Raw genomic sequence first — 27122 nt, 5'->3', positions numbered from 1 at the left:
CCTTAGCTCCTTTGTAGATTCATATTAATATAATTGTTGCGGTAACCAGAAAACCTGTTCTTCTTCCCTTCCCTTCTTTCCTCCTTGTAAGATGTTTGTTTACCACATTTATATTCCACTCTTCTTCCCAGGAACTTAGGGTGCCTTACATTGGGGGCGGGCGGGGGGGTTATCATATTTTATCTTAACAAAACAAAACAGCACCCCTATGAGGTAGTTTAGGTAGATAAATAAGAATTGGTCCAAGATCTCCTGTCTTTAGTGCTTCACTGGTTAGCAGGAATTCAAACTCAAGTTTCCTTAAATTAAGTCCAATATGTTATCCACTCCGTCAAGTGGGTGTCTCTAAATGGACGTTGAGACCAAATTATTCCAGTGTCCCATGGCAAACAGAATCCCAGCTGAAGAATAGTCAAAGTATGCATTGGAAGCCAATCTGCACCAGTCATTAGTTCCTACAGGCCTAATGCAAAGCCACTGAGAAGGATGCATGTCATGTTGTAACTTTTGAAGCATTTCCAGGCCCCATATTTCCTAAACTATCCTGCATCCTGTCAACAGAGCTCGCTGCTCTCCCACTTCAAGCCAAGCAGCAATTTTTCACAATGACAACTATACAGCTTCCAAATTACACTACTGGTCTGCCCTTTGAAGGCAGTGGCCCAACCCTACAAACCCCCAAGATGGTTTGACGCACTGGCTGTTGTTGAACCCATGGGCAAAGTTGTGCAAGGGTGTCACTTACATGCAGGCAGCTATCCCGTTGGAGTAAACAACACAGCTCCCACCATTCTCACAGGGCTTGTCGCCATCCAAGCACTGTATGGCTGTAGAAAAAGAGAAAGAACTTGGTTAGAGCATGCCATTGCACAGCTGTAGAAACAACAAAGCAATGCCCAGGCTGTGAAGAACAGATCTAGCAAAAGTTACTGGTCACAACAGCTCAACAAAAGCTCCCATGTACACTTAACCTGGTGCAAGGAAAACAACAACAAGGAAACAACCATTACCATCATGCGATGAGCTCAAAAAGCACCTCTTATATTTTATAGTCATGCTTAGCTCTTGCCCCAGGATAAAGGATATGGACTGAACTTGTGTATTTTGCTTTTACAATCTCCATTGCACCCCCAAAGCAGTGTTTTTTGCTCTTACAAAGCTGACTTATACGAAGTCAGACTATTGGTTTATATAGCTCCCTACTATCCACACCTGGAAGGATAGACTAATACTGCTGGACTCCCAACTCCCATGATGCAGCCACAATGGCCAGCGATCAGGAATTATGGGAGTTGGAGCCCAGCAACATCTGGAGGGCCACATGCGCACTGTTAGAAACTCAGGTATATAAAACTAGGCACCAAATGACATCTTGAATCTAGGTTGTGGTTGCCACAACAGAATGTCTATCTGCCAGGGGATGACCCCCAGAATCCCTTCCAATGCCACAGTTCTATGATTCTATTATCTCAACTACATTGCTTGACTATAGCTTGCTCTTACAACAATTCACTTGTCCCAGTATGCAAGAAGAAACATACACAGTGGAAAGGGAAATGGTACTAACTATGGAGTAAGGCAGAGATTTTTCAACTGTGATTGCCAACCTTGTGCCCAGAAATCTCCACGCTGTTGCAAGTGGACCTGTGTCAGTAGCAAAACGTGCCTGGCGCCTGGCTTATTTTAAACACTGCACTGGTGTAGCGTGGGGGCTGCAGGGGGGGCCGGCCGCACCGGGCGCAACATCTGGGGGTTAGGGTTAGGGGGCACAAATCCACGGGTTAGGGGGCGCAAATTACTTGCCTTGCCCCGGGTGCTGACAACCCACGCTACGCCACTGAAACACTGCACCCCTGGTCTACACAACTGGCAGCATCTCTCTAGGGGTTCAGACAAGAATCAATCTCAGCCCTTGTGTGGAAATATTAGAATTGAGCCTGGGACTTTTTGTAAGCATAACTTTGCCACTGGGCCCTTCTCTCTCTCTTGCTAAAATTATCATCCATGGAACAATTCATATATGCTATTATTGTTAGGCTTCTGAACACACAGAGAGATGGAAATAATAATTGAAGGTCTGCAGATGCATCTTCAAGGGGTCACGTCAGACAACACAAAACAGGAATAAGGCAGAAATGCTTCAAACGAAGGGAGTGGACAGAATTTCTCACAAGCCACAAGTAGGCTTAGCTGGCTCAGTTAGTGCAACCTCAGCCTCTACACTGCCCAGTAACTAGAGACCGGCTTCATTGGCAAAGGTCAAAAAGTATGCAGAATACCATCGAAAGTCGTAGGGAAGAGAGACAATCTGCAAAATGGCAAGAAAAAATGGTTCCTCTTCAGAGATTTCTCCCTTACATTGGTTTCCCACAATCTAGCAAAGAGAGGGGCAAGCACAGGGATGCATCTGGAATCCCCAAGCAACCAGGAAGGGAAAGACAGCAGTTTCTGGGGGACTGGGCATTCTAGAGAAGACAGAGATCATCTGAGGACTGCAGCTAACCAACTAGAATCACTAAACAACCCAGCAGTCTCAGATCATGGCGAGTCATTGGAGTTATGGAGATTCCACAAGTACTTGGTGACCTCTGACAACTGCCACCGAGAGAGCTAGCTGAAAGTGAGATTCAACCTCCACAGATCTGTATAGAGAGCCCTGTGTATGGGGAGGCTGGTATTTTTGAGAAACCCCTGCAAAACTCAAAGTGGAAGGACAAGGGCCTAACAAAACTGGCACAGAAAAATGGGGAGCCTGCAGTCTTCCTCGCCCTCCTATGTGCCATCGTGAGTGGGTAGGAGGAGCCATTTAGTAAATGCCCAAGCTAAGCCAAGCAAAGCACGTCCCCTGATGGGGCCCAGGCTGGGGAAAAGAACCACAGGCACCCATCTCTGCCAGCCCTGAGAGGGGTGTTTGAGTGCCCTCTGAAAGGAACAAAATTAGAGACACATCCATTCCCAAAGGAACCCCTTTTCAGGCTCAAGAGACACTACAAGTGCTCTGGGCCTACTGAAGGAGGGAGATGCAGCCGAGCAGCAAAGGGATGCTGGCTGAGACCCCTCCCCTCTCGAGAGCAGAGAGAAGATGGAAGGAGCTGGGGCCCAGGCAATACACTCACTCTCAGCCATTTCCTAGAGACCCACTTGTAACAGAGTGCGTGCCCAGCACACAGATCAGTCCCAGACAATGCCTCTCCCCCCTCCACTGCCGCCCCTCACTCTGTCGGCATGCAGAGCCAGCAGCAGCACTGCAGCAAAATGTGCTCTCAGCAACCGCCCTTTATGCAGACCATATTAAATTCCCCCACACCCAAAATGAACCTATGCCACTATGGATTTCACCCTCCCCACAACTTGAACACCGTGTAACTAGCAAAGGCTGCATACAGATAGGTGCAGACACTCTGCTCACCGAAACCTAAACAGATATGTAGTCAGTGAGTTTCTTTTACACATACACACACTCTTACAGGTGAACAATATGGGGCAACCGTCTCAAACACAGCTAGCAAGCACAATAATGAAAAGTATTCCCAGCACAGTTGCATGTGTACACATACATACACACACACACACATGCACACAATGCCAGGGGCTCACAAAGACAGCATAAACACACCCTGTGCCTGAATGCTTTCAAACCAGCTTAAGCACATGTAACACTGCATACGTGAATATGTACACAATCTCACAGGAAGTATAACATGCATAGCTAAGTATCTCAGCGGGAAGCATTCCTGACACAACACAAACCCACAATTTCCTACCCTTTCATCCTTTCCAGAGCACACAGCCAAGTTTGAGCCAGTGGAATGCACTCCCCACACCTCCAACTCTACAACCAACATTCCAACACGAGTACGCTTTTCAGACATGGGCACCCAAATGTAGAGGGCCCTGCAGCCATCAACACAATTCTCAGCTCTTGCATGGAACCTTATCTCCAAAGGAAAGGCCAGACCTAAACCTACACAGAAGCAAGCCAGTCTGAAACCAGACTGCCTAAAATGTGTGGCAAACAAAGGGAATCAGTGATCACACTTCCCTCTCATATATAACATGGGATGGGATGGAATCGCAAAATGGCCCACAGTGGCAAAGAGAAAATATTCTTAGTCCTGTTGGCCACCCCCTCCCAAAACACGGCAAGGCAGAAGATGAACTCACAAGAGCCTTGATTTTCCACCTTCCAAAGAGAGGGAACACAAGCAACCCAAAGAACTTTCTTTGCTCAAATCAACATTAGCCTCCCCCAAAGCCCAGGAAATTAGCTCTCCACGGCTCTAGCTTTTCATCAAACCATCCAGAAACAAGTTAGAAGGCAAATAGGTTTCATGCTCTTTAAAGAACCACTGGGAATAAGAAGTGGCAGAGGTCACCCTTCAAGGCAGTGAAAAGCCAAAGACTACAATTGAGGTGCTCTGGCTCCCACTGCTTTGACTGCTTAATCCTCATGCTCTTTGCAGGACTCAGCCAGATGCCAGGAGTCCTGGCTTCTCACCTCCACCCCAACCATCCCTTCCTTAAATGACAAGCAGCACTAAACATGCAAGCAACATTGAGAGAAAGAGAGAGAGAAAGAGAGATTGATTGTAAGGGTTATGTGCCCAAGGGTCATCTCAGGCCAATATTTACGGCTCTGTCAATCAACAAGTCTATGTAAACAATCAAACAAGTTAAGAATTCAGTCTTGTTTGTAGAAAACCACCAACCAAGAATCATTTTCTAAACACCACGTATTATGCCCAGGAGGAGGGCAGTGGGGAGCCTAGGTTTTCCAGCAGTAAGGGGTTAAGGCTTCAGTGCCTTGCATTAGTTCCTTGCCCTTCTCTACAAGCTAACACAAAAGTTAGGCAAACTAAACAAACTTGCTTGATTTATATAATTTATGCAGCTTGCAAGATTCAGCACAGAATTTGGACTGTGATAGCTAGCAATATTTTTTCTTTCCCAAACTCACACAGCTGTGTCCATAACAAATCTTATGAAGGACAGCACACCTCACCCAAGATGTCAGGTGCTATGTTTGCTACTCTGAGCTCCTTTGGGAGTAAGGGCAGGATATAAATTTAATAAAATAAATATTTGAGGCCTGGTAATCTGGTCTCACTGAATCTTGTAAGAAAGAAAGAAAAAACCCAGAGAATTTATCTTGTAAAGACACCCTTAAAGTTTCAAGCATTTAAGAGACTTTTAAAAGAATTTGGAGAAGTAAATGCTTCTCTGTCTCAGTGACCTCTGTTTCCTCAACAACAGCATCATTTCTCTCCAGATACAATTTGTTAATCAAGAAAAGCAACATTAGCTACACTCTGAAACCACGGATTTTTCATTGCACCGCATGCCTAGATATACTGTATATTTGCAATGATGGTTTCATCATAACTAGTACAGCATGCTAACCATGATCTGATTGCTAGGACTAGTACCCATGTTTAATCTTTGTAAAGCAAAAAAGCAGTAACCCTTGACGACTGCAAGATCTGTTGTTCTTTCACAATTGTCTACTCTGGACCTTCCTGTTTAAAAACATAGGCCTCTGTAGTTCCCTGTGCATGCAGTTTGTGCAGCAAAGTTATTAGCATGGAGCTTGATCTTTGGGCATTTCACAGGAGCCCAGCGTCTTGGGAATGAATGCACTACTGACTCACAGCTCATAAACCCCTTTTTGCACAAGTGTCAAGCCACCACACTTTATTTGGGGAACATTTTGTGCTTTGCAGGGCAGACATTGTTCCTAGATCTCCACCATAAGTGCACACAGCAAATGCCTGAGGGAGACTCACATGCCTTGGAAGACACATGAAGATTAACCAACTGGAACTCCTTGGGTTCTGTCCATTCTGTATTCCATGTACAATAGTACCTTGGATCCCGAATGCCTTGCGAGTCAAACATTTTGTCTCCTGAACGCCACAAACCCGGAAGTGAGTGTTCCGGTTTGCAAACGTTCTTTGGAACCCGAACGTCCAATGCGGCTTCCGATTGGTTGCAGAAACTTCCTGCAGCCAATCGGAAGCCATGCCTTGGTTTCCCAACATTTTGGAAGTTGAACTGACTTCCAGAACAGATTCCATTCGACTTCCAAGGTACTACTGTACTTTCAGATGGACAATACAGTGTTCACTGCAAGACATGCAGGAAGCAGTCAGGAAATCCCTGTGGTGTTAAACTTGCAAATGTAACCGACCCAAAGAGCTGTAACAGTTTACCTACTGACTTCTCATTCTGCAAGACCATCATAAGTTGTTTCTTCAAGGCAGAGGCAAGAATGAGATGACAGTTGTATGGCAAGATTCTCCACTCCCCGCAAAAGACTCAAATTATACCATGAAGACCAGTATCATGTCCTTGATAAGGGAGGTAGACTAGGGTTTTTATCCCACCACAGTAGCTACGCCATAATATACAATCAAAACCACAATACTGTATCAATTACAGAGCAGGTCTTTTGAATTCTGGCCTACCCCTGACAACACATCATAGTTTATTCTACTATGACCTTGACATCAGGCTTGCCAAGTTCATCCCTTCACAGATCAGGATGCCCTTGAAATGTCTTAAGAAATATATCCTCCCAGGGCTTGGCAGTCCAAGGGTGCAAAACAACCCTTCCTCCAATGGAAATTCCCACTTTTAAAACCTATATTTCCCAGGAGGCCTTTGGCTTAAAACCAGGTCAGATATGTTGACACTAGATGGGGCTGAAAGAATCTGACTTAAGGATAGTCAGGCTCTGTAATAAAGTTTGCAGTATAAGGAACACAGAGATGGAGCACATGCATTTCAATAGTATGAGGTCACCAATGGGAGGAAAGGATGCTGTGGGACAAATGTCCCTGGAAGAGGCACGTTGGCACTAATTCTTCCCAGCAGTGAGGTATGTTTCCTGGGAAATTATTAATAGGACAATTTTCCAAATTAGTGTCATTTGGATACAATAATTTGCATCAGAAAACTTTCTGATGCCCTACAGCAGGGATGGGGAACCTGCTGGTCTGAAACATCCATCATCCCAGGTCATGACTATGCTGGCTGGGGCTCATGGGACTTGGAGTCCAACAACATCTAGAGAGCCACAGGCTCGCCATCCCTGCCCTATAAGAGTGATCTACTTTGACATGTTTATTTCACTTGTATTTAGTAAGCAAAGCTAAAACTTTGAAATTGCCAAGTTTGCCTGATAGTTATTTGCAATTAGGATCCATTCAGTTACTAATGAACTTAAAACAACGTAAAATTTTCTTCAGGGAAAAGGAAAAGCAGTGGAAAATTTTCCAACTATCAATCCAAGAAGATGTATTACCGTATTAAATACACATGGAATTCCATTGCTTCATTTTCCTTTCAGAAGTGCGAGCACAGTTGGCTACCACGTCTCTATTAAAATTTGATAAAGGGTCCTCAGATCAGCTGAAGCTGACAGCTGAATCTGGCTTGCACCTCTCTGCTTGGCCCTTCCTGAGTGTGAGCAAAGGCCCTGGAGGCCAGGATTCCCAAGTTCTGTTCCAAGCTCTAGATACGGGTGAAGTCAGGGAGGACCAGACTCTAGCGATTCAGCCAAACGTTCTGTCAACACATAGGGCATTATATACATCTTCTTCTGGAGCAAAATATCACCACTCAAAGAGGCTCCAACTTGGAAGTCTGCCTGCAAATTCATTCTTGGAGTTTGAAGCATTTCTAACACTTCCTTTAGGAAGAAAATTTTGCCTTGCTATGACCTCTGTTTGACATGGATAGCTATTCGAAGAACCCATTTCAAGCCACCAAAGGGAGCGTTGCATGCGATAGAGAATGGGAGATCCAATCCCGCTTCTCACATTAACTGCTTGAACGATCTCCATGTGATTAAAGAAGGGGAGAGCGAGCCAGTGGTGTGGACCCACTGCTCCCTACCCCTTGATGCCAAACATTGAACATGGGTGTCTCTATGGCAGGAAAGTCTATGCATGCAGACCTCCTGGGCTTCCATGGAAGTTAGAACCCCGAATGTACCACAGTTGCTCCTCATTCTAGGAGTCAGTGCCAATGTGAATGGCTAGCTCAGAAAACTCAAACCTGGGGAACTCTTGGGGTTTCTCAGAGATCCAAAATGGCAGAGAAGCTTTGACACCTTGCCCACTGCTATCCACCAAACTTCTTGGCCACTGGGAGTACTTAGTGCACCCTGAGGTATATTCTTTATTGATGTAGGTTGATGGTAAGGCTTAACAGACTTAGCCAATGCCCCCACATGAAGAGAACATTCACACTATGCTTTATATAGTGTTCAGGCATTCCATATCCATATCCTCAGGATATAAGTAAATGGAGAAAGTCTGTGCTAAATTCTGAAAGTTTGAAAACTACTCCTACCTCACAGCAATAAGCATGCATGTTAGAAGCACTGCTTGTCTTTTTCAAAGGAATCAAAACCTACAAAGCAACAGAGACAAAGAAAGAGTCCCAGAGAAAAACCTCCTGCAATTCCCCATCTTCTTTTAACATGCTGACAGCCCATGCCTTGGGTACCACCCACATATCTTGGTTACCATGTAGGGTGTGGTTGACTGATTCCAGGCCCCTATTGGCAGGCACATATAAACAGGTCTCGTTACTAACAAAAAAGAAAGAAAGAAAATTCTGTGCCAAGGTATACAAAATTCTGAGCCAAGAAAAGCTGAAAATCATGACCGGGATAAATTATGCAAAATGAGAAAATTTGCGTGAGTTGCCTATCTTGCATAATTTATTCTTAGTCACAGGGAGGGAGAAACAACTATGCGGGGCACCAAAGTCCTATTTCCTGAGCAATGGAAGCCCTGCTCAGCCTCTCCCGGGTTACTGAAATGTTCCCAGGCGTTGCTGAGCCCTACTCATCACTGCAGCAGACATAGAAGCTAGGAGCTTGCTTTAAAGAATGAGCACCAAGATTCACAGGAGGCAGAGTTCTGCACTCAATACCAAGCCTTCTGCTTGGACAAAATATACTAAGCCCGACTGCTAGGCTGGACCATAGGAAGCTGCCCATCTAGCTCAGTACTGTCTATGCTGGCTGGCAGAGGCTCACCATGGATGGCATTTCCAGCCCTACCTAGACATGCTGGGGATTGAACCAGGGACCTTCTGCATGTAAAGCAGATGCTATACCACTGTGCTACGGCTCTTCTATGTACCTGGGGACAGCAGAGAACAGAAATGAGAGGAATTGGGCCCTTTGCTGCATAAAAGTTACCACTGCATAGCCTAAGCACAATTCTGGCTTTTAAAAGGGGAAGGTTGAGTCACAGCCACGTCCAAATGGCAGGAGCAACAATATGCCCCTCTCCCTCACCATCCTCTTCCAGGTTCTCCAAAACAATGAAAAGGGTAAGACTTTACCATTGCTCTCAGTCCAAACCATGTGATCAACATTTGCACTTATTTCCTATCCATTCTGACTTTTATCAACCCAAACTGAATGCAGGTGTGGTTAAGCAAGCATCTGGGAGGTCCACAACAGGCAACCCAATCCTGATTTGCTTAGACTGGTTACCTGTGCTTTTGAATACATTCTGCACAGAAGCGTGGTGAACCAGGATCCATGCATATAATGGGACTCGGATGCTGCTTTCAACCCACGCACATTCCGCTGAGGCTAATAAAAAGGAAGTGTGGCTACCTGTTAGCGAGGAATCTGGCCCCCCAAAAGTGACTGAGTGCTGCAAGGCTGTGTGGAGGGGCTCCCAGGCTCTCTCCAGCTGCCTTTGTTAGCTGGCTAGCAATGTGGGCAGAATAAAGGGGCAGGGAGTTGAATGGCCAGCCGGCTGGCCCTGCTATTACATCTGGAGGGGCTGCAGCAGGGAGGCAGCTGCTGTGTCTCAACAACTCTGTGCACAGACAGCTTCAGCTCACAGAATCTACAAAGGGGGTGGGAGGGTGAGGGGAGAGATTCCTCACTGTGTCCACACAAGAAACACAAAGAAAGGCAGCAGGATTAGATACTGCGGAGTCAGACATGGGCTCGGTACCATCAAGACTTAGGATACTCCCTTACACAGACACAACTGAAGGCAAGGAAACCTGTTGCAAAATGGAAAACACCAACTAAAAGCCCCAAGGGAAAGACCTCTGGATGATTACATTTATTCTTTCTAGAATTGACAAAAACACACACACACCCAGATTTGAACTTTTGCAGTCTCGCCATCCCCACAAGCTTAAAAAAAAAGGAGAGGAAAGATTTCAGATACACACAGAGGGTGCCATTAATGACAAAGCTGTGTTACTATCAGATCTGGAAAACTGTGTAGGCAGGGAAGATATCCTTCCCAATTCCAGAGGATGGGATAGGAGCATGTGCAAACTGGATTCAAATAATCAATTCCACCAATCTCCAGGTTCAATTTTGTATTGAAGTACATTAATTAACGGCATAACTTGGCGCTTGTGTTTTTGGCAAAGCTTAGCACGTATTTAAATGCTCACATTTGAGTCCCTGCTCCTGCCAAATCAAACAACAAATTTCCATTTGAAATTTAGTAACGTTCAGTTTTAGGCAATGGATTGCACCCGTTTTGGAAGGGAAAGGCTATGCCAGTTAAGAACGCTGCATATGTTACAAAATTCAGATGCATAAAGAACAAAGACAAAACACATGTACAATGATCACACATGCAGATCTTTCATGTCATGGCATGTTGCATACATTTTCTGGGAAGCCAAGGCCAAATCACGGTGGAAAAACCTCATGTGTGCCTGATCATGTGAAGCAGCCCTTGGATGAGGGCTTCATCAAGTGAGGCACTTTCCTGCAGATCATCACATTGTTATCAGTGGAGCCAAGCAGAAAAGAAGGAACAGCTTTGGAAGAGACAAAATGTCTGGCTTGCAGACACTGCTATGGACGAGGCCTAAGTGTCTAAGCCCTAAGGTTCATATGCATACTGCAGTAGAAAGCGGCCTGCTTTCTCTCTCACACAGGGCCCGTCCTACTAGGCAGGAGTCCCAACCCTTGCATGACCCTCATCTGATACAGCCCACATCTAAAAAGAAAGGAAGAAAAAAGACTGCACCCTGCCAATTCAAACTCAGAACACTCAACCAGAGTTGGCCCTTCACCCTGAACCTCCTACTCTTTGAGGCCCTTCAGATGCTGTTTTGGGAAAGCTTAAGGACAGGGGTCCCAGTGCCTTTTGCACCATTTTGAATTCTCTAGAGCCATTAGAAATGTTCCCGTGTGGCTCAAAGCAGCAGCTCGGAGCCCTTGTCTGGCGCAAGACCGCCAGGGCTTCGGCAGCACTGCGGTGGAGTTGCTCAACCAAGAACAATGCCCTGTCTATGTCCAGCCAAGCAGCAAGCTGGCGGGGAGGGGAGGAGGGGATTCATATTCCCGGGCACCCACAATCCACAGCATCCCCGGCCTCCTGCGTTGGACGAGCCGCACATTCCCACGCACTGGAGCACCAGCTGGCCGGGAGCGTTCTAATAAGCAAGGCCGGCTTCCCCAAACCAGTCAGGTGGCTTCATGGGAGAGTGAAACCCAGGCTGAATAATAGCCCCACATTCTATTTACCTTTCGCTGCAATTATCTCATCCCTGGCATACTGCTGCACGTTTCATAGGGCAAGCAAGTCGCTGCACGACACCCAATTAAATCATCTTATCTCCCGTTTGCATCACAGTATATTCCCAAGCGCACAAATGGGGGAAAAGCCGGCTTGGTGGGGGGTGGGGGTGGGGAGAGAGAATTTCAAAGCAGACTGAGCCACTGCAACTCCCCAGAAGCATGGGAACTGGCTGGCCCAGTTGCTGAGCTGTGCACTCCCTAGCATGGCTCCAAGACGCGTTCCCAGTTTCACAGTCAGGGATCTGCAACTTTGAAGCCAGCCACAGACTTAGCTCCTTTGGGTCGGAAACAAGGGTGCCATGCCAGGGCTATAGAACACACAGTGCGAGAGCAAGATTGGCTCGAGAGGCACTTGGGCAGCTTCTTGGGAATAGCTTGCAGCAACAATAAAAGTTTGTGCATCCAGCAGAATGTGAAAGGGGAGGGCGCGCGAGGGGGCAACAGCTGCTACTACATCTGCCCAGATCATCAACACCCTTCCCTTTGCTATCCTGTACACACAATGCGCAGCAACAAAAGCTCTATCAAATTCAATGTCAGTGTGGGTGTAAAGCCTTCCAAGGAGGCCATTTCATGACAATCCAAAAGGGAGGCGTAGGCGTCACCCCTTAACCCACAACCCCCCCACTTACCAGCAAATCATTTCACACACACAAACCAGCACACAAGCTTGCTTCACAAATATAAGTTCATGTATGTACCTCTTGCATATATTCCATGAGAAAGAGAGGACGAGTGTGCCTTGCAAATACAATGCATTTTATGCGTTTTTAAACATATGATCATGCGCACATTCACAGACAAACTCACATACACCAGTTGCACAATCAAGTGCACTAAATTTTCAATCCATGCCGTTTACCAAATGCATTTGCATGTCTGCACAACAGGCGTGTTAAACCAAACATTTATTTCCTCCTTTACGCTCTTGCACAAACTCCAGGCTTTGGCAGAACCAAACTCCACAGCATACCCGCTTCAATAAAACCTCAATGGGATACCATAGAAAATTGAAAGCTTCTCCCTCCGCCAGCCTGCCCGAGCAAGATTTGATTTGCAAGGAGCCGAGAAAGAGAAACAGAGAGCGACGGCTACAGCGGAGACCGAGAGAAGCCAGATCCGAAATCCACGCTCCGGTTTTTCCAGCCGCTCCGGGCTGGGAAGCTTAAACTGGCTGCCGAGAAAGTTTACTTCAAGTAAATAAAAAGTGCAAGATTGTTTCCCCGCAGCTCAAATCAGTGCCGGCGAATTAGCACCCCCCGCCCGCCCTCCAATCCAGCCTAATCGCTCCCTCCCCTTCACACAATCGGTAATTAAACAACGATCATTTATTTTCTTTGTGGCCCGTTCCGTAACCCTTTCCCCTTCCCTCCCCTTCTTCTGGCGTGGGGGGGGGTGCGGAAGAGAGAGAGAAAAGGACGGGGATCTAGCCGGGAACAAGGAAAATAACTTCAGGGTCCGTCCCCCCCACCCGCACTGGAGGGAGGGAGGGAGATGGCGGCTCAAGGCACCGAGGAGCGCCAAGGGGACTCCGAGAGGCTCCGGCGAAGTTTGCTTAAAAAGTTTGAAAAGAGGAAACGAAGAGGCCATGATCGAGCCCGGCCGAAGCGGGGAGGGCTTTCTTCCCACCCGTGCTAGGCTTAACGAAGCCGGAGGGGCGAGCGCCCTGTGTCCCGTCCTCCCCCCCCCCAGACACCCCCGAGGTCCTCCTTACCTGCTCCCCGGGTCAGGCGCGCCAGCAGAGCGATGCCCAAAAGGCTGCAGCCCAGCCATGCCCGCCACGGGCCCCCGCGCGGGGACGCCAAGCCCATTCCCCCCTAAAGTCCTGTTGCCGCCCTATAGATCCATGGAAGGGGCCGCGCCGAGGCTCCAGCCAGACACCAGGACACCGAAAGCGCGGCGGCGGCGGCAGCGGCGGCGGCGCCTCCTCCTCGCTCCCGGACCCTGGGAAACTTCTCGGAGTGCGAGCGGGGCGGGGCGACCCCGCTGCCCGGGGGCGGGGTCCGCACCCAGCCCGCCTGGCCTGGCTCGGCTCGGCTCCCACGCTCCCTCCTTCTCTCTCGCCACCCCCCTACTCGCCACCCCCCACCGGCCCCTCCAGCCCGGGCGAGGATGGGGCGCAGGGAGAGGGAAAGGAGAGAGAGAGGGCAGCGTGGCGCCGCGCAGGATCCCGCAGGCGGGGAGATGCGCGCTCTCCTCGGTGGGGTCGACTTTGGCGGGATGGGTCTCTCCCGAAGTTGCCCCCTCCCCTTAGGCGCACATCTGGGCGCCTCTGGGGAAGCGCTGGGGCGGGGAGGCTTGTGGGTTGCTCCTTTGGCAGTCGAGGCCAATGTAGGCTTGCTGGGTTTCGGCCCAGCGAGGCGGATTATTTTTAGGATTTTGGAGGTGGGGGGGGGCTGCAGGCGAGGGGCAAGAGAGGAGGGGGAAACTGCCGTGGAAGGCTTGGCTCGGGTTAGGCACTGTTGAGCCACCAGGCCTCCTCGCATTTTCCCACACACGAACTCTCCCGCGAACTCTCTCCAAACGTGACCAAAAAAGTTGCTGTTTTCTTCAACGTCCCAATTCCCCAAGGAGAGGGGAAAGTTTCCATCCTTCCCCCACGATGAGGGGTGGAGGCAGCAGCAGCAGCAGCAGCCCAGAGCAACGTCTGCTTGTTTCCAGTGGCACAAACCCAGGAGCCGGGCCGTGTAGCTGGGCTAGGGCGGAGGGGAGGCACAAAGGAAAGGCTAAACGCCTTTCCAGAAATTTCTTATTTCTGGATTCTCGAAATGGGCGAAGAGCTTGCTGTTTGCTACGCAGATCTTTGACGACTAAGGAGCGAGGGTGGGGGCAGAGGGAGAAGAGCATTTAACATCCTAATGCAGTGGTTCCCAATTAGCTAATTACTGAGGACCCCCCACCCAATTGTGAAAATTTTGATAACTCTCTGGTAGTTACCTCTGCAAAGCAATTTTGAACAAAATGTGGGGCAGCCCCTAACAAGCAAAGGATTTTAGGTACACTTAAAAAAAACCCATAAAATTTGTGATATTACCATGCAAAAATGACAAAAATTTAGTTGGGGGAGAGGCCGCTTGGGTGCATTCTGTGGACCCCCAGAGGTGCCCATGCCCTTAATTAGGAACCACTGTCCTAGTGGGTTCCAGATTTGTGTAGAGATTGTGCTGCATCACAGCATTTTCCTAAGCTGAATCTTCAAACTGGGCCCTAGAACTCTGGTATTATGCTGCTGCTGCTGCTGTTGTCCAAAATGTGTGCAGCCTTTTGATGGGATATACAGTAAACTGACATGAAATCCTGGGGGGGGGGGTGGTAAGACTATTATAATGGTTCTAGCTCGATCAATGGGTATGTGGATTGCCTGTTCAGTTCAAGTAACAGCTATCAAAAAAGAGAAGGGTTTACCAAGCTGTTTTCATGCAAATGATCACTGGAACTCATTGCCACAGTATGTGGATCAAAGGGATAACACAAGACCATTAAAAGGACTGGATAAGCCAATGACTTGGAAGATAATCAGAACACAGAACCTTCTATCAAGAGACTAACATTCATCCAAAAAAGGGTAGAGTGGAACATAATCCTGGGCTGTGTACACATCATACATGTAAAACCCAAAGAATCCTGGGAACTGTAGTTCATTAAGGGTGCTGGGAATTGAGTGGTAAACTACAGTTACCAGGATTCTTTGGGGGAAGCCATGTGCTTTAATTGTCTGGTGTGTAGGCAGCCCTGGTCTCCAGTGGGACAGGATAACAGAGCACATTTGGTCCCTTTCAGTCTCCTTTATGCTCAGCTTGATTATGTTAGATGAATCAGTTTTTTCAAAGGAGGGCTTGGCTCCCTGCTCTACCACCAGCACACTGTGTGACCTCACATGAATTAGTCAGCTTCTTTGGCTTTTCTCTTCCATACTCTAGCCATGCAAATAATGTCCCTGCCTTGCTTCACAGCAGCAAGAAGACCAGCACATCCAGACTGAGACTTCTGAGTGCCATGATGACAAAGCAGCCACACATCAGAGGAGAAGCCTCCCCTCCTTAGCCATGAGCAAACTCAGTTTCTATCATCAGCTTCCTGCTCTTGAAGTATCGGTTGCTGGCCTAAGGTCTACAGGACCTGCCCACAGCTGTAGCAGAAATCATCATCATCATCAAGCAATTAGTAGTACAGTACAGTGGTACCTCGGGTTAAGAACTTAATTCATTCTGGAAATCCGTTCTTAACCTGAAACTGTTCTTAACCTGAGGTACCACTTTAGCTAATGGGGCCTCCTGCTGCCGCCACACGATTTCTGTTCTCATCCTGAAGCAAAGTTCTTAACCCGAGGTACTATTTTCTGGGTTAGTGGAGTCTGTAACCTGAAGTGTCTGTAGCCTGAAGCGTCTGTAACCCGAGGTACCACTGTACACTGTTCAGGTGTTCAAAATGGCTCATATACATTAACGCATGGACAGCTAAAACATACTTCTACACCTTATGAAAATTTAGCTGTGAATCCTCATAAGGGTCCGAAAAATCCAAGGGGCAGGTCTATAAAATGACCATAGTACTACGGTTAGAGTGAACCAAGGTTCACAACATGTGTAGTATGACCTTTTGAGTTTTGTAGCACACTTTCTCAGGCACAGGATGTTTGCTTTGTTCAATTTTTGTGTAACTTAAAATCTCACACAACACATTGGACGCTCTTAATAAAAGTAGGGCATTTTGCTTCTGCTTGCAGAGTTTGAAAGCTTTCAGCCTTAGTAATTGTCTCACTTCCATCTGTCATGTCTGTCTGCTGAAATCCTCTGTGCCAGTGGGCTAAGGATGGGAGTAAGTGTTTGGTGCTCAAGTCTGAGGAGCGGTGGAACCAGTCTGAGCAAGCCAGGCCCATTCTCTGCTACAGGCAACTAACTCACATCTGGCTACCTGGCTGCCTTCCATAGGAATGAGCAGAGATCTGGGGCCAGGGACTTTGAGGAATGTTCAGGCTGCCACTCTGCACACAGGGTTCCCACTCATCCTTTGCCAAAACTCTCTCCGAGGGGATGAGAAGCAGCAGATCACACATCCTCCCTCATTGCTGGGACTCTTGACCCACAGCTAGTAGACCCTGAAACTAGGCCCTAGCCCTCCCCAAGCCCTGCATTACAATCCAGGCACCATTATCTCTCCCTTTCTCCCATCCCTTACAACGGGCTAGCAGACTTCAGGCATATGGGATCTACTTTGCTTTTTACTGGAAATCCCAAGAGCCACCAACCAGAGCTAGATAGAAAAGGCAAACATTTAGAATTAAACAATTCTGAAACCAGGAATTTGCTCTGAGTACCAGACATGAACTAAGCTAACAGTCCTTCCACACAAAAGTCCACTCCTAGTTGGACACCCCCCTCCCACAATTTCTTAATTATCTGCTGGGGTGTGACATAGCCATTTTGTTGTTAAAGAACTGGAAATCAGAAATCCTTGCCCCGCAATACAAAATGGCAGCATTGTTTTTATCCTCATTTCATTGATTTTTCAAAATCAGACAAAATTGAGGCTGAGTGGATATTGCTTCTGCTCTGCCTCTACCCTGTAACTGCTAGTTAGCATGTACATTTTAGCACCAACAAAATGGAGAGGGCCCTAGCTTCATGGTAGAGCATAAGCAGAAGGCCCCAGCTTCAGTCCCTGTTATTGCCACTCAAAAGGATCAGGGTAGGCAGCAGGGGTGCCAACTTGAATTGAAGAATTGATTACAAGATGCAGTATACACACACCATTTGAATGGCACTGCCCATCTATTTTGGGGGTGGGGTGACCACACATGCACACAGAGGGTACCCTGCAACATTTTGTTGTAGGGTCCCACTTGCTATGTACTGTTTACATCCAGGCTAACTTGGGACTCGTGCTGTAGGAACTGGGCAGCTGCTTCACTGCATCCCTAGATCTAGATCCTTTAGCTTGGAAGGTTGTTGGTAACAGTGCAGTAAAATGCATGTATTCCTTTAAGTGATTTTTATCCCACCCATCTCAGTTTGAGGTGGCTAACAACCCATTTAAAACAAAAATATGGTGAACATGCAGTGGGGGTGGGGAAGGATTTCGGCAAAGAATTACAGTGTTCGCTGCACCATGAATTAATACCATGTCGGATTGTAGAAAGTGCAGAGACTTGGTCACAGGAGCCAGTTCTCAAAGCCAAGAAGCCGTGCAAGAAGGGTACCTTCTTAGTAAGGGAATGCAAGTCACATGTTGCCACTGTGCGAAATCACTTCTCACAGGTTTGTATTTGTGAGCAATGCAGCTCCTGACTTTGCTCTGTGTGTGTGACTCTGTGCAGGTCCCTGTTTCTCTGCCCCTGCCCCACACCCCTCACACACAATGGCACCTGTATTTTTCCACTAATGAATTATAAGAAGAGTAGAAAGAGCATGTGCTGCTTTAATTAGGGGCCCTTTGAATGGGCGAAAATCAGGAGGAACAACACATCAAAATTTAAGTTAGAAGCTAGCTGTTTATGTTTTTGTCAAACAGGCCATCACTGATCAATGACAGAAAATACTTTAAAACTCAGCTGCTGTTTTTGTTTAACAAGTTGTTTGCTACCAGATCATCTGTAGAAGCGACAAAAGTTAGGCTAGGAGCAGAAAGAGATAATTACTGTGGTTCCTTGTCTCATGGGACACAAATTTCATCCCATGTTTGCTAGCAACCTTGGCAATAGAATCAGGAATGTGTTGGTGGAATTTGCTGATGTCATAAAGCTGAGAATTTGAAATGCTGAGATCAATAATCCAAATGGAGATTGCAAAATTATACAGATTGAATTGGCTGGCGTCATAGGCCTTGGATAAAATAAAAGGGGTGGCCTTAAAGTGCATCCTGACCAACAGCAAGGTTGTAGTCTCAGTATGCCCACCACCAAGGACTTCTGAGTTGACATGTAAAAGAATGCATCATTAGTCAACTCCATTTTCCCTTGCAATGTCTCTATACTAAGCAATTTACAGAAATTTCATACATTTGCAATTTCTACTCCCTACAGTTCTGCCTCAGATGTTTATTTTCTGAATGAATAGTGGTGTGCACCTGGGCAGCCACAGACCCTCCCAAGTGTGGTGTGGCAGAAAAAGGCAGATGGAACTTCAAAACGAGAAGCTGGGCCCTGGTATCATGATGTAGGCAGGTTTTAACTTCTGCTGAAAGAAATTAGTGAGAGCCATTTCACACTTGCAGTGCAGTCCTGTAATGTCTACTCAGAAGTAAACCTCACTGAGTTCAATGGGCTTACTTCAGTTAAGTGTGTACAGATTTTCAGCCTTATCGGGGTAAGAGTTTTCCATTTTTCTACTAAGTGCCTTGCAGCAAAACCCTTTGATGTTAGAAAGTAAGACACATGCGGTGCACTATGTTTCCACACTTCACTAATTACAAAGAGCACTGGGAGACTTCCAGTGGCAGACAAGTAGAAAACTTATTTTCTAGATATTGTATGAATTGGCCCTAAAGAGAATAGAGAGAAAGGTGAAAATTCAACAATAGGGAAAGAGGCATGGGAAGTCTGTGCAGAAAAACCAATAATTGGAACCCTTGTTCCTCTTTAAACAGTGCAAGCTCACACACAAACTGGGAAGTGGTGCATGCACTACAACAGACCGTGCTGCAGACTGTGCAATTTCTTCTTGTGCAATCTTCCATTACTGCGCTTGCTCTCTCTCTCTCTCTCTTGCACACACAAACCCGCTGTCAATGACCCTAACGCTGCAATCTTCTAACACACTTACTTGGGAGTAAGTCCCATTATACTCAGTGGGACTTCCTTCTGAGTAGGCAGGCATAAGTTTGTAGTATAAAAAGTGAAAGGTCATGTGTCCAGAGTGACTACAATAAATAGTTTGGCTACCTGCTATTACCTATTCAGTTTGAAAGGTCAAACAATAAGTGAGACCTGCAGGCACTGATCAGTTATAGAACAGGTGTAATCACAGGCAAGACAAATTAGATTTTCGGGTGTTACACATTTCCATGTGGAAGCAGAATGTCGTGTTCAGTACCCTGGAAAAGACTGCTGGTCATAGAAGTAGCCAAAACTGGAAACAGAAAGTATTTCCAATTAAGTCTAATGCTGGCTGTGAAGAGTTGCAGGATAACATCACAGTATTAGGAAAGTGGTTCTCAAGCTTAGGAAGTGAGCCTTCCTGAATATGTGTAGGCAGTTGTCAGGTTCAAGTTTTTCCATCATAGCCCTGCAGATAAAGGTTGCCACTTTTTTTATAGTGCTGCTGTTTCTGTACTTTTAATAGCTGCTGAGCACACTCGAAACTGCAGGTGAAACTTTCCCTGTCCCTTAATTTCCATGATGTTAGTTTTCTGACGCTTGTTATTCTGCATGTCATGCTGCTGCTAAAGGCACAGGAAAGGGGCAAGTTTATAAAAGGTGGCAGTGCCACTCCATACATTCCTTAGGCATTCCACCATTCACAATCTGGCCCACCACAGTCACCGCAAGGATGGATATCAAATGTTAATGCGCTGGCACTGGGGATCCCTGAATCAACCTTCTGTGTTTTGCAAGGTGGTTTTGTTTTTGTTTGGTTGCTTCACAAGTTTTCTTCTCTGCAAGCCCAGATGCAAGCCTAAGTTTGCTTTGATCTTCCTGCCTCCAGGCCCAAGACAAGAATGAACATTGTCAGCTGAACAGGCTTTTGTTTTGCCTTACATGTTTGAAACATGGAAAGCTGCCTTATACCCAGTCAGACCACTGGTCCATCTAACCCAGGCTCCATCTGCACTATGCAGTTAAAGCAGTATCACACCTGAGGATAGCTCAGTCAGTAGAGCATGGGTCTCTTAATCTCAGGGCCCTGGGTTTGAGCCCCACGTTGGGCAAAAGATTCCCACATTGCAGAGTTGGACTAGATAATTCTATGATTCTGTATCACTTTGAACAATCATGGTTTCTCCCCAAAGAATCCCAGGAATGATAGTTTGTACTGAGAGTTCTTAGGAGACTAACAGAGCTACAATTTCCAGAGTGGTTTAGCAGCCAATACCTCTTCCCAGGGAACTCTGGGAACTGTGAGGGGAATGGAGGGCGGGATCTCCTGACAACTCTCAGTACCCTTAACAAAGCCAATATTCTTTGGGGGAAGACATGACTATTTAAAGTGGTATGGTACTGCTTTGAATGTATAGTGCAGATAGGGCCTTAGTATTGTCTGTTACCCTGATGCAGAAGCTTTCCTAGGTATCAGGTAGAAGTGCCTTACAGAGTACCTGGAGATAATGGGGACATTTTGCATGCTAAGCATGTGCCCTTACACGTGCTAAATTATATTATGATTATTACATTTGTATACCACCCTATACCCATAGATTTCAGGGAGGTTCACAACATAAAATTCAAATATTGTTGTTGTTGTTTTGTCGTGTCTGACTCTTCGTGACCCCATGGACCAGAGCACGCCAGGCACTCCTGTCTTCCACTGCTTCCCACAGTTTGGTCAAACTCATGATGGTAACTTTGAGAACACTGTCCAACCATCTCGTCCTCTGTCGTCCCCTTCTCCTTGTGCCCTCCATCTTTCCCAACATCAGGGTCTTTTCCAGGGAGTCTTCTCTTCTCATGAGATGGCCAAAGTATTGGAGCCTCAGCTTCAGGATCTGTCCTTCCAGTGAGCACTCAGGGCTGATTTCCTTCAGAATGGATAGGTTTGATCTTCTTGCAGTCCATTGGACTCTCAAGAGTCTCCTCCAGCACCATAATTCAAAAGCATCAATTCTTCAGCGATCAGCCTTCTTTATGGTCCAGCTCTCACTTCCATACATCACTACTGGGAAAACCACAGTTTTAACTAAACGGACCTTTGTCAGCAAAGTGATGTCTCTGCTTTTTAAGATGCTGTCTAGGTTAGTCATTGCTTTTCTTCCAAGAAGCAGACGTCTTTTAATTTCATGACTGCTGTCACCATCTGCAGTGATCATGGAACCCAAGAAAGTAATATCTCTCACTGCCTCCATTTCTTCCCCTTCTATTTGCCAGGAGGTGATGGGACCAGTGGCCATTATCTTAGGGTTTTTTATGTTGAGCTTCAGACCATATTTTGCGCTCTCCTCTTTCATCCTCATTAAAAGGTTCTTTAATTCCTCCTCACTTTCTGCCATCAAGGTTGTGTCATCTGCATATCTGAGGTTGTTGAAATTCAAATATAAAAAACCACAAAATGAATAATAAATACAAGAGAATAAATATCCTAACATATAGTCAAAAGAGAACATCTACAATGTTCCCTTTTGGCACATAAATATATAAGAAAATTGTGTTGTCATTTTTGTGAGTTGGAAACCACCTTAAGTACAGCAAGTTGGGAAGGCGGTATACAAATTAAAAATTAAATGACATATGCTCTGGGACATGGAAAGCCCCACTGCTCCTTCAGATGGGTGTGAGTGAGCCCTCCCTTGCTCTTCCCAGGGTTTGAGCACACTGACCCCAACCAAGTTCATCTAGCTAATGTTTATTTCTCATATGCTATGGGCACAAGTGTGTGTCTTTCTTTTTGTTTTTCTCTCTGCATGACACACAGATTGTAAAGAGAAAAATGTTGGAGTCAAACATGTATCAAAGTCTTGCTCTCTAACCCTAAATTAATAACAAATGGTTGTGATGGCTCAGTGGAGCAAGGAAGGTCCAGCCTGAGCATTCAAAGATGTACTTGTTACCACTAAGTAGGATCCCAAGGTGGAAAGACAAAGTTTCACGCTGTCTCTTAGAAAATTAGTGCAAGAAATTGGATTTGGTAACCTTCAGGCTGTATCTACAACCATCATGGTGTGAGTGTGTTTTGCATAGCTAAGCTGGCAGGTGCTTACTGCTGAGATAGTAGAGATGTTGTATGTCAGCAAATAAGCTATTGGGCTTGAACTGGGCTCCCTGGCAAACCATTCATCTGGTATACACTGGAGTGATTTAAGACATTTTACTGTACATCGTTTGACTCTAAAAATACAAATCCTGAACCAAGTTTATTCTTATTCTATATTTGTGATATATTGTGCATATCAATAAAGTTTATGTAGTTACTTTATTTGCATACTTGCTTATTTTGATTGCAATGCTTGGATTATTGCAACCTTCCCCCCTTCAACCTCTTGCAGCAGGGAAGAAGGAGGAGCGCATTGAGTGGTCAATGCAGGCGCATGGCAGAGGAACAAGACCACGGCAGGGGCTTCAGGGAGCTGTGTCCATTCAGAAATGCCATCAAAACTCTCCTGTTTCCCTGAGCTTTTAACAGGCATTCCTTTTCTTCCTTCGCAATCATGAAGGCTAGAAACTTTTTTTTGTTTTAACTGAAAGCTGATTCTCTGGAATCCCAGCCCTCTGCCAGATTCTAGATTCAAAGCTTCACAGAAGAGGACGTACAAAAGCACAGGAGAATACACACAGTAAAGCTGCCCAGCTTTACCTTGCTGCGCTTCCTTACGGCAGGTGTTCCATAATGGCCACTAGTGCCAGCTTTTGTCCTCGGCAAACCCACATCCTCTCCCTCGACACCCTGCTATAGCGTGAGCTGTGTATGCTGACCAGCCTCAGGGGGCACCCTTCCCTTTTGGCTCCTTCCAGGTTCTCAAGATCATTGACAGCCTCTCCCATCAATCTCACCTCCTGAATTCCTAGCTGTAAACCAACCGACCCATAATTATTTTCCTTCGGTGGTTAAAACTTAGCAGAAGCAGGTCAAAAATGATGGAGTCCTTGTTTTATAGCACACAGTCATCACTGAACTCAAGATGGTCATGCAGTGTTCTGAGAATTTTGGGAAGACCTGTCACCCACTTGCGTCACTGCCTTTTCTCTCTGCTTCTTTCAAGCCCAGTCGCTGCCCTCTGCTTCCCCAGGCTTCCAGCGCAGATGCATCTGTTTATTTTCTTTGCCATTTATACCAACAAGAGACCAGCTTCTCAGTGGAGAAAGGGAGTGCAGGTAGTCCGGGGGAGGGGCAGCTATCATGACTAGAAATGGCATAGAAAAGGAGAACATGAGCATTGGAGTTTGTGTGTGGAGTACCTAGGAGGACTCCAAAGGGCAGACACTTGTGGATAAGAGGGTCTGGTCACAGCAGTGGCAAGCCTGGGCAGGCCTCAGCATGGGTGTGGCAGGTTATCATGGCTGGAGTACATGAAGGAGGCAGGCCGAGACCATGAACAGGTTCCTCTAAGTGCTCAAAACAAGTGAGTCAGGTACAAGCCGTACTCAGTCTGTTTGTGTGCATGTGCGCACATGCCCCGATATATATATATATATATATATATATATATATATATATATATACCCAAACCTTCTTAAAAGCTCATCTCGAGGGGGGGGGATCCCTTCAACTTTCTAATCACAAAGTATTTGTGGTTCAGCTCTTCATATTGGGGGGACAGGACACTTTGTCCATGACAGGAACCCTCTGTCATTTGCTTCCCATCCTCCAGGAGTGAGCAAAAAATAGGTGCTAGGACTCACCCTGAATGACGCTTAGCCCCAAGCAAGACCTGGTGGTGAAGAAAGAGGCTTTGTCAACGGTTTCCAGGCATACTATGCCAGGTGTCGGACAAGGGACAGCAGACTTGACGCAGGGAAGTTTTCGAGGCCCCATTCAAGTTCTCCTCATGCCTGGTATTGCATCTAACACCCTCTCCCCCACATGGTGGTCCCAGCTCAGCAGGGTTTTGGCTGGAGCCGCTGCAGCTGTTTCCCATTTCGACATGGATGAAAAAGATGCATCTTTCAACTTTAGATGCACTCCCCTCCCCACCACGCCTGGCTTCTAGCCCAAGCAAAGCCTGAATCCCTCCCCTCCACTTCCAGCATGCATACTTGTGAAACTATTCAACTCTTTCCCAAATCAATGGCAGTTTAGTGGCAAGATAACTTACCTATGATTTGGCAAAGCACACAGGGATAGACCGACCGCTCTGCTGCCAAAGGAAGCAGGGTTCTAAATCTTGGGATCAATTCCTTTGTCCAATTCACCACAGGAGCCAATCCATCAGGATGTAATCTATCTGGAGGAAGGTTGGAACTACACATAATCTTGGCAAACTGTAAATTGGCAAGATGATGTGTGGGCAAGGGGAAGGACTTGCGGGCGAATCTGGTGGGCAGCAGGAAGAAGCTGGAATCTTTCCCCCTATTCTCCTCAGCAAACACCCCACCCCCAAAGCTATTTATCTCCATAACCAGGCTTATTTCTGGTTTCAGGGAAATGATTTTTTAAAAATAGTTAAAAACCTAGGGAGGGGCCATTTGCAAGGGAGTGTTAGAATTTGGACGAAGATTAAAGCATCTCCCCTCTCACTCACTAATCATCTGCAGATGCCCCCCCCCCCAATAGTGTGATGGGTTCAAAACCCTGCACTTCCCTTGTAATATGTTTATCTGTCCTAAGGCTGGAGGAGTTCAGACCAGCGGATGGCGAACCTGTGGCCCTCCAGAAGTTGTTTGGCTCCAATTCACATCAGCCCCAGCCAGGATGGCCAGTGGTCAGGGATGATGGGAGCCGTAGCCCAACAGCATCAGACAGCCACAGGTGAACCACCCCAGGTATAAATGATGAATTTCTGGGAGTGTGGAAAAAATGTGCTTATACTTTTTACATGTTTTAAATGTATCTCTAAACAAAGTAGGGCAATTCCTGCTATCCACAAGAACCAAGAGTTTCCAACTATTTCTTTCTTTCTTTATTCATTCATTACATTTATATCTCACTTTTCCTCAAAGGTGCATGAGGTGGTGTGGCGTCCATGGTTTCCCCCCTCCCTTTTTATCCTGACAACAGTCTTGTAAGGTAGGTCAGGATCAGTATCATGCAGTGAACTTTGTGGCTGAGTGGGCATCTGATACAACATTCTAACCGCATGATTACCCATCATGCCAAATACCCCTTGCCAGACATATATGGGGCTCACCAAGGGCTCAAGAAATCGCCTGTTTTTTGTTGCTTTCCTGGGATTACAACCACCTGCCACATGCTTGTCATTTCTACTGGGGTGTGTTTAGCTTACTGGAAAACCAAGTTGTGCAGACTTGACATTAAATATAGGAACAATAAAAGAGGTTGAGGCATGAAATAAGTTATCTGGAGGTTGTGGAATCTCGAGGAAATGCTGAGCAGACCTCTAAGGGGGATGCTTTAGCCAAACCATACATGATGCACACTTTTGTGTTTCTTCCTTTTGGCTTTTATTTTTTAAAAAAAGCTAAAAGGAACGATTGAATGGGATAGGAAAGGAGAGACTAATTAATCGGTTCTTTCCTGCCATTTGTCAACTCAAAATCATCCCAGTGCTTTTCTCCCAGTAAAGGAAAAGACACCCAACCCTTTATCTTTTCCCTAACTGGGTTGAAAACAGCTTGGAAAAGGTGACCTTGAGCAGACAGGAAAGAAAGGGAAAGGATTAAGTAACACACATACACATAGACACGCAAACCCCTTCACATCACTAGTCTTCCACTCCCAATTTCAACTTACTTTTACTTCAACCTACTCATTTATTTATTTTTTTAAAAACCCACAAGAAGTAGGAGGAAGAATCATGAAACTGCTTGTGGTGTAGTTTTGGCCTCCAAATAAAGGATATCCTGTAGAGATAGAACTAGATACAGCCCTTCCAAATCATATAATCATTCTCCTCAGTGTAATTTGTCTGGACTCCAAAGCTATCCTGATTTTCTCTGCATGCCCGTGATGGCACTGAGGATGTAACATGGGCCCAGCCTGTCTGCAGATGCAGGTTTCTCCTCCCTTAAATCCCCACAAAGATGGGACTGCATGGAGAAACAAAGTGTCTACCTTACCTGCCTGAATTGGTCATATTACTCGAAAACAAGGGCAATAAATTTCTAGTCTGCAGGCCTAATTAGGCCCACCAGGGGTCCCATTGGGCCCATGAGGCTTCTTCCCCCAAACCTCTCCCAGTTGCCCTACACCTGATGTCATACATCATGAGGTGTGAGGCAGATACAGACACAGCAGCAAAGGATCAGTCAGAAAGCAGCGCTTGCATTTGGTGTTTAAAATCTGGCACCAAATAAATGACGCACTTGGATCAGTTTTCAATTCAGCACTGAAGTTCATGATTGCAGTCAACGCCTGCCACAAGCTGGACTTGCCGTCGGTACTGAACACCGAAAGCAATCCCCACTTTCAGCAGAGAAAGCAGCAGGAGATTTGGTTTTCGCAGCTGCAATTTGCATGAGATCATCATTCTTCCTTCGAAGTGCGATTGCCTGGCATCATGTGATCATATAACATCAACTGAGTGACAGAATGAGTGGCCCCACCCAACCGCCAAAATGAACCCGCAGAGGTGGGCCACGTGTGGGTCCAGCCTGCTAAATCAGATTCAGTATACCACTGCCCACCGCCCTGGTTCTTTTATGTTATGGTTCTGCAGTGGTGCTTCTGTTGCTTTTATCACAGTGTCTGTTGCTTATTTTTTAAGTCATCTTTCTTCCCAAGCCCGGCCTTGAGCCTATCTTGTGGAAGATAGTGCCACTTTGGCGGCATAA

At 46.4% G+C, this 27122-nt stretch overlaps 1 protein-coding gene across 4 annotated transcripts in view; it reads right to left on the bottom strand.

Annotated features, from left to right (window-relative positions):
- Positions 1-13513, bottom strand: part of NOTCH3 (notch receptor 3) — a 58933-nt gene extending 45420 nt beyond the window's left edge. For 2 of the 4 annotated variants that reach the window (XM_080996515.1, XM_080996516.1), the window contains exons 1-2: positions 13302-13513; positions 746-827 (exon numbers count right to left, since the gene is read on the bottom strand). In XM_080996515.1, the coding sequence (XP_080852641.1) occupies positions 746-827; positions 13302-13398 (179 nt within the window). In that variant the 5' untranslated portion in view covers positions 13399-13513. The remainder of the gene's footprint in view (positions 1-745; positions 828-13301) is intronic. The other 2 variants (XM_080996517.1, XM_080996518.1) reach the window with 1 other exon arrangement.
- Positions 13514-27122: the final 13609 nt, after the last annotated feature.

This window comes from Podarcis pityusensis, assembly GCF_964106645.2.
Source record: "Podarcis pityusensis genome assembly, chromosome: 2".
In the NCBI taxonomy this organism is placed as follows: domain Eukaryota; kingdom Metazoa; phylum Chordata; class Lepidosauria; order Squamata; family Lacertidae; genus Podarcis; species Podarcis pityusensis.
This window is presented reverse-complemented; position numbering and strand designations above follow the sequence as displayed.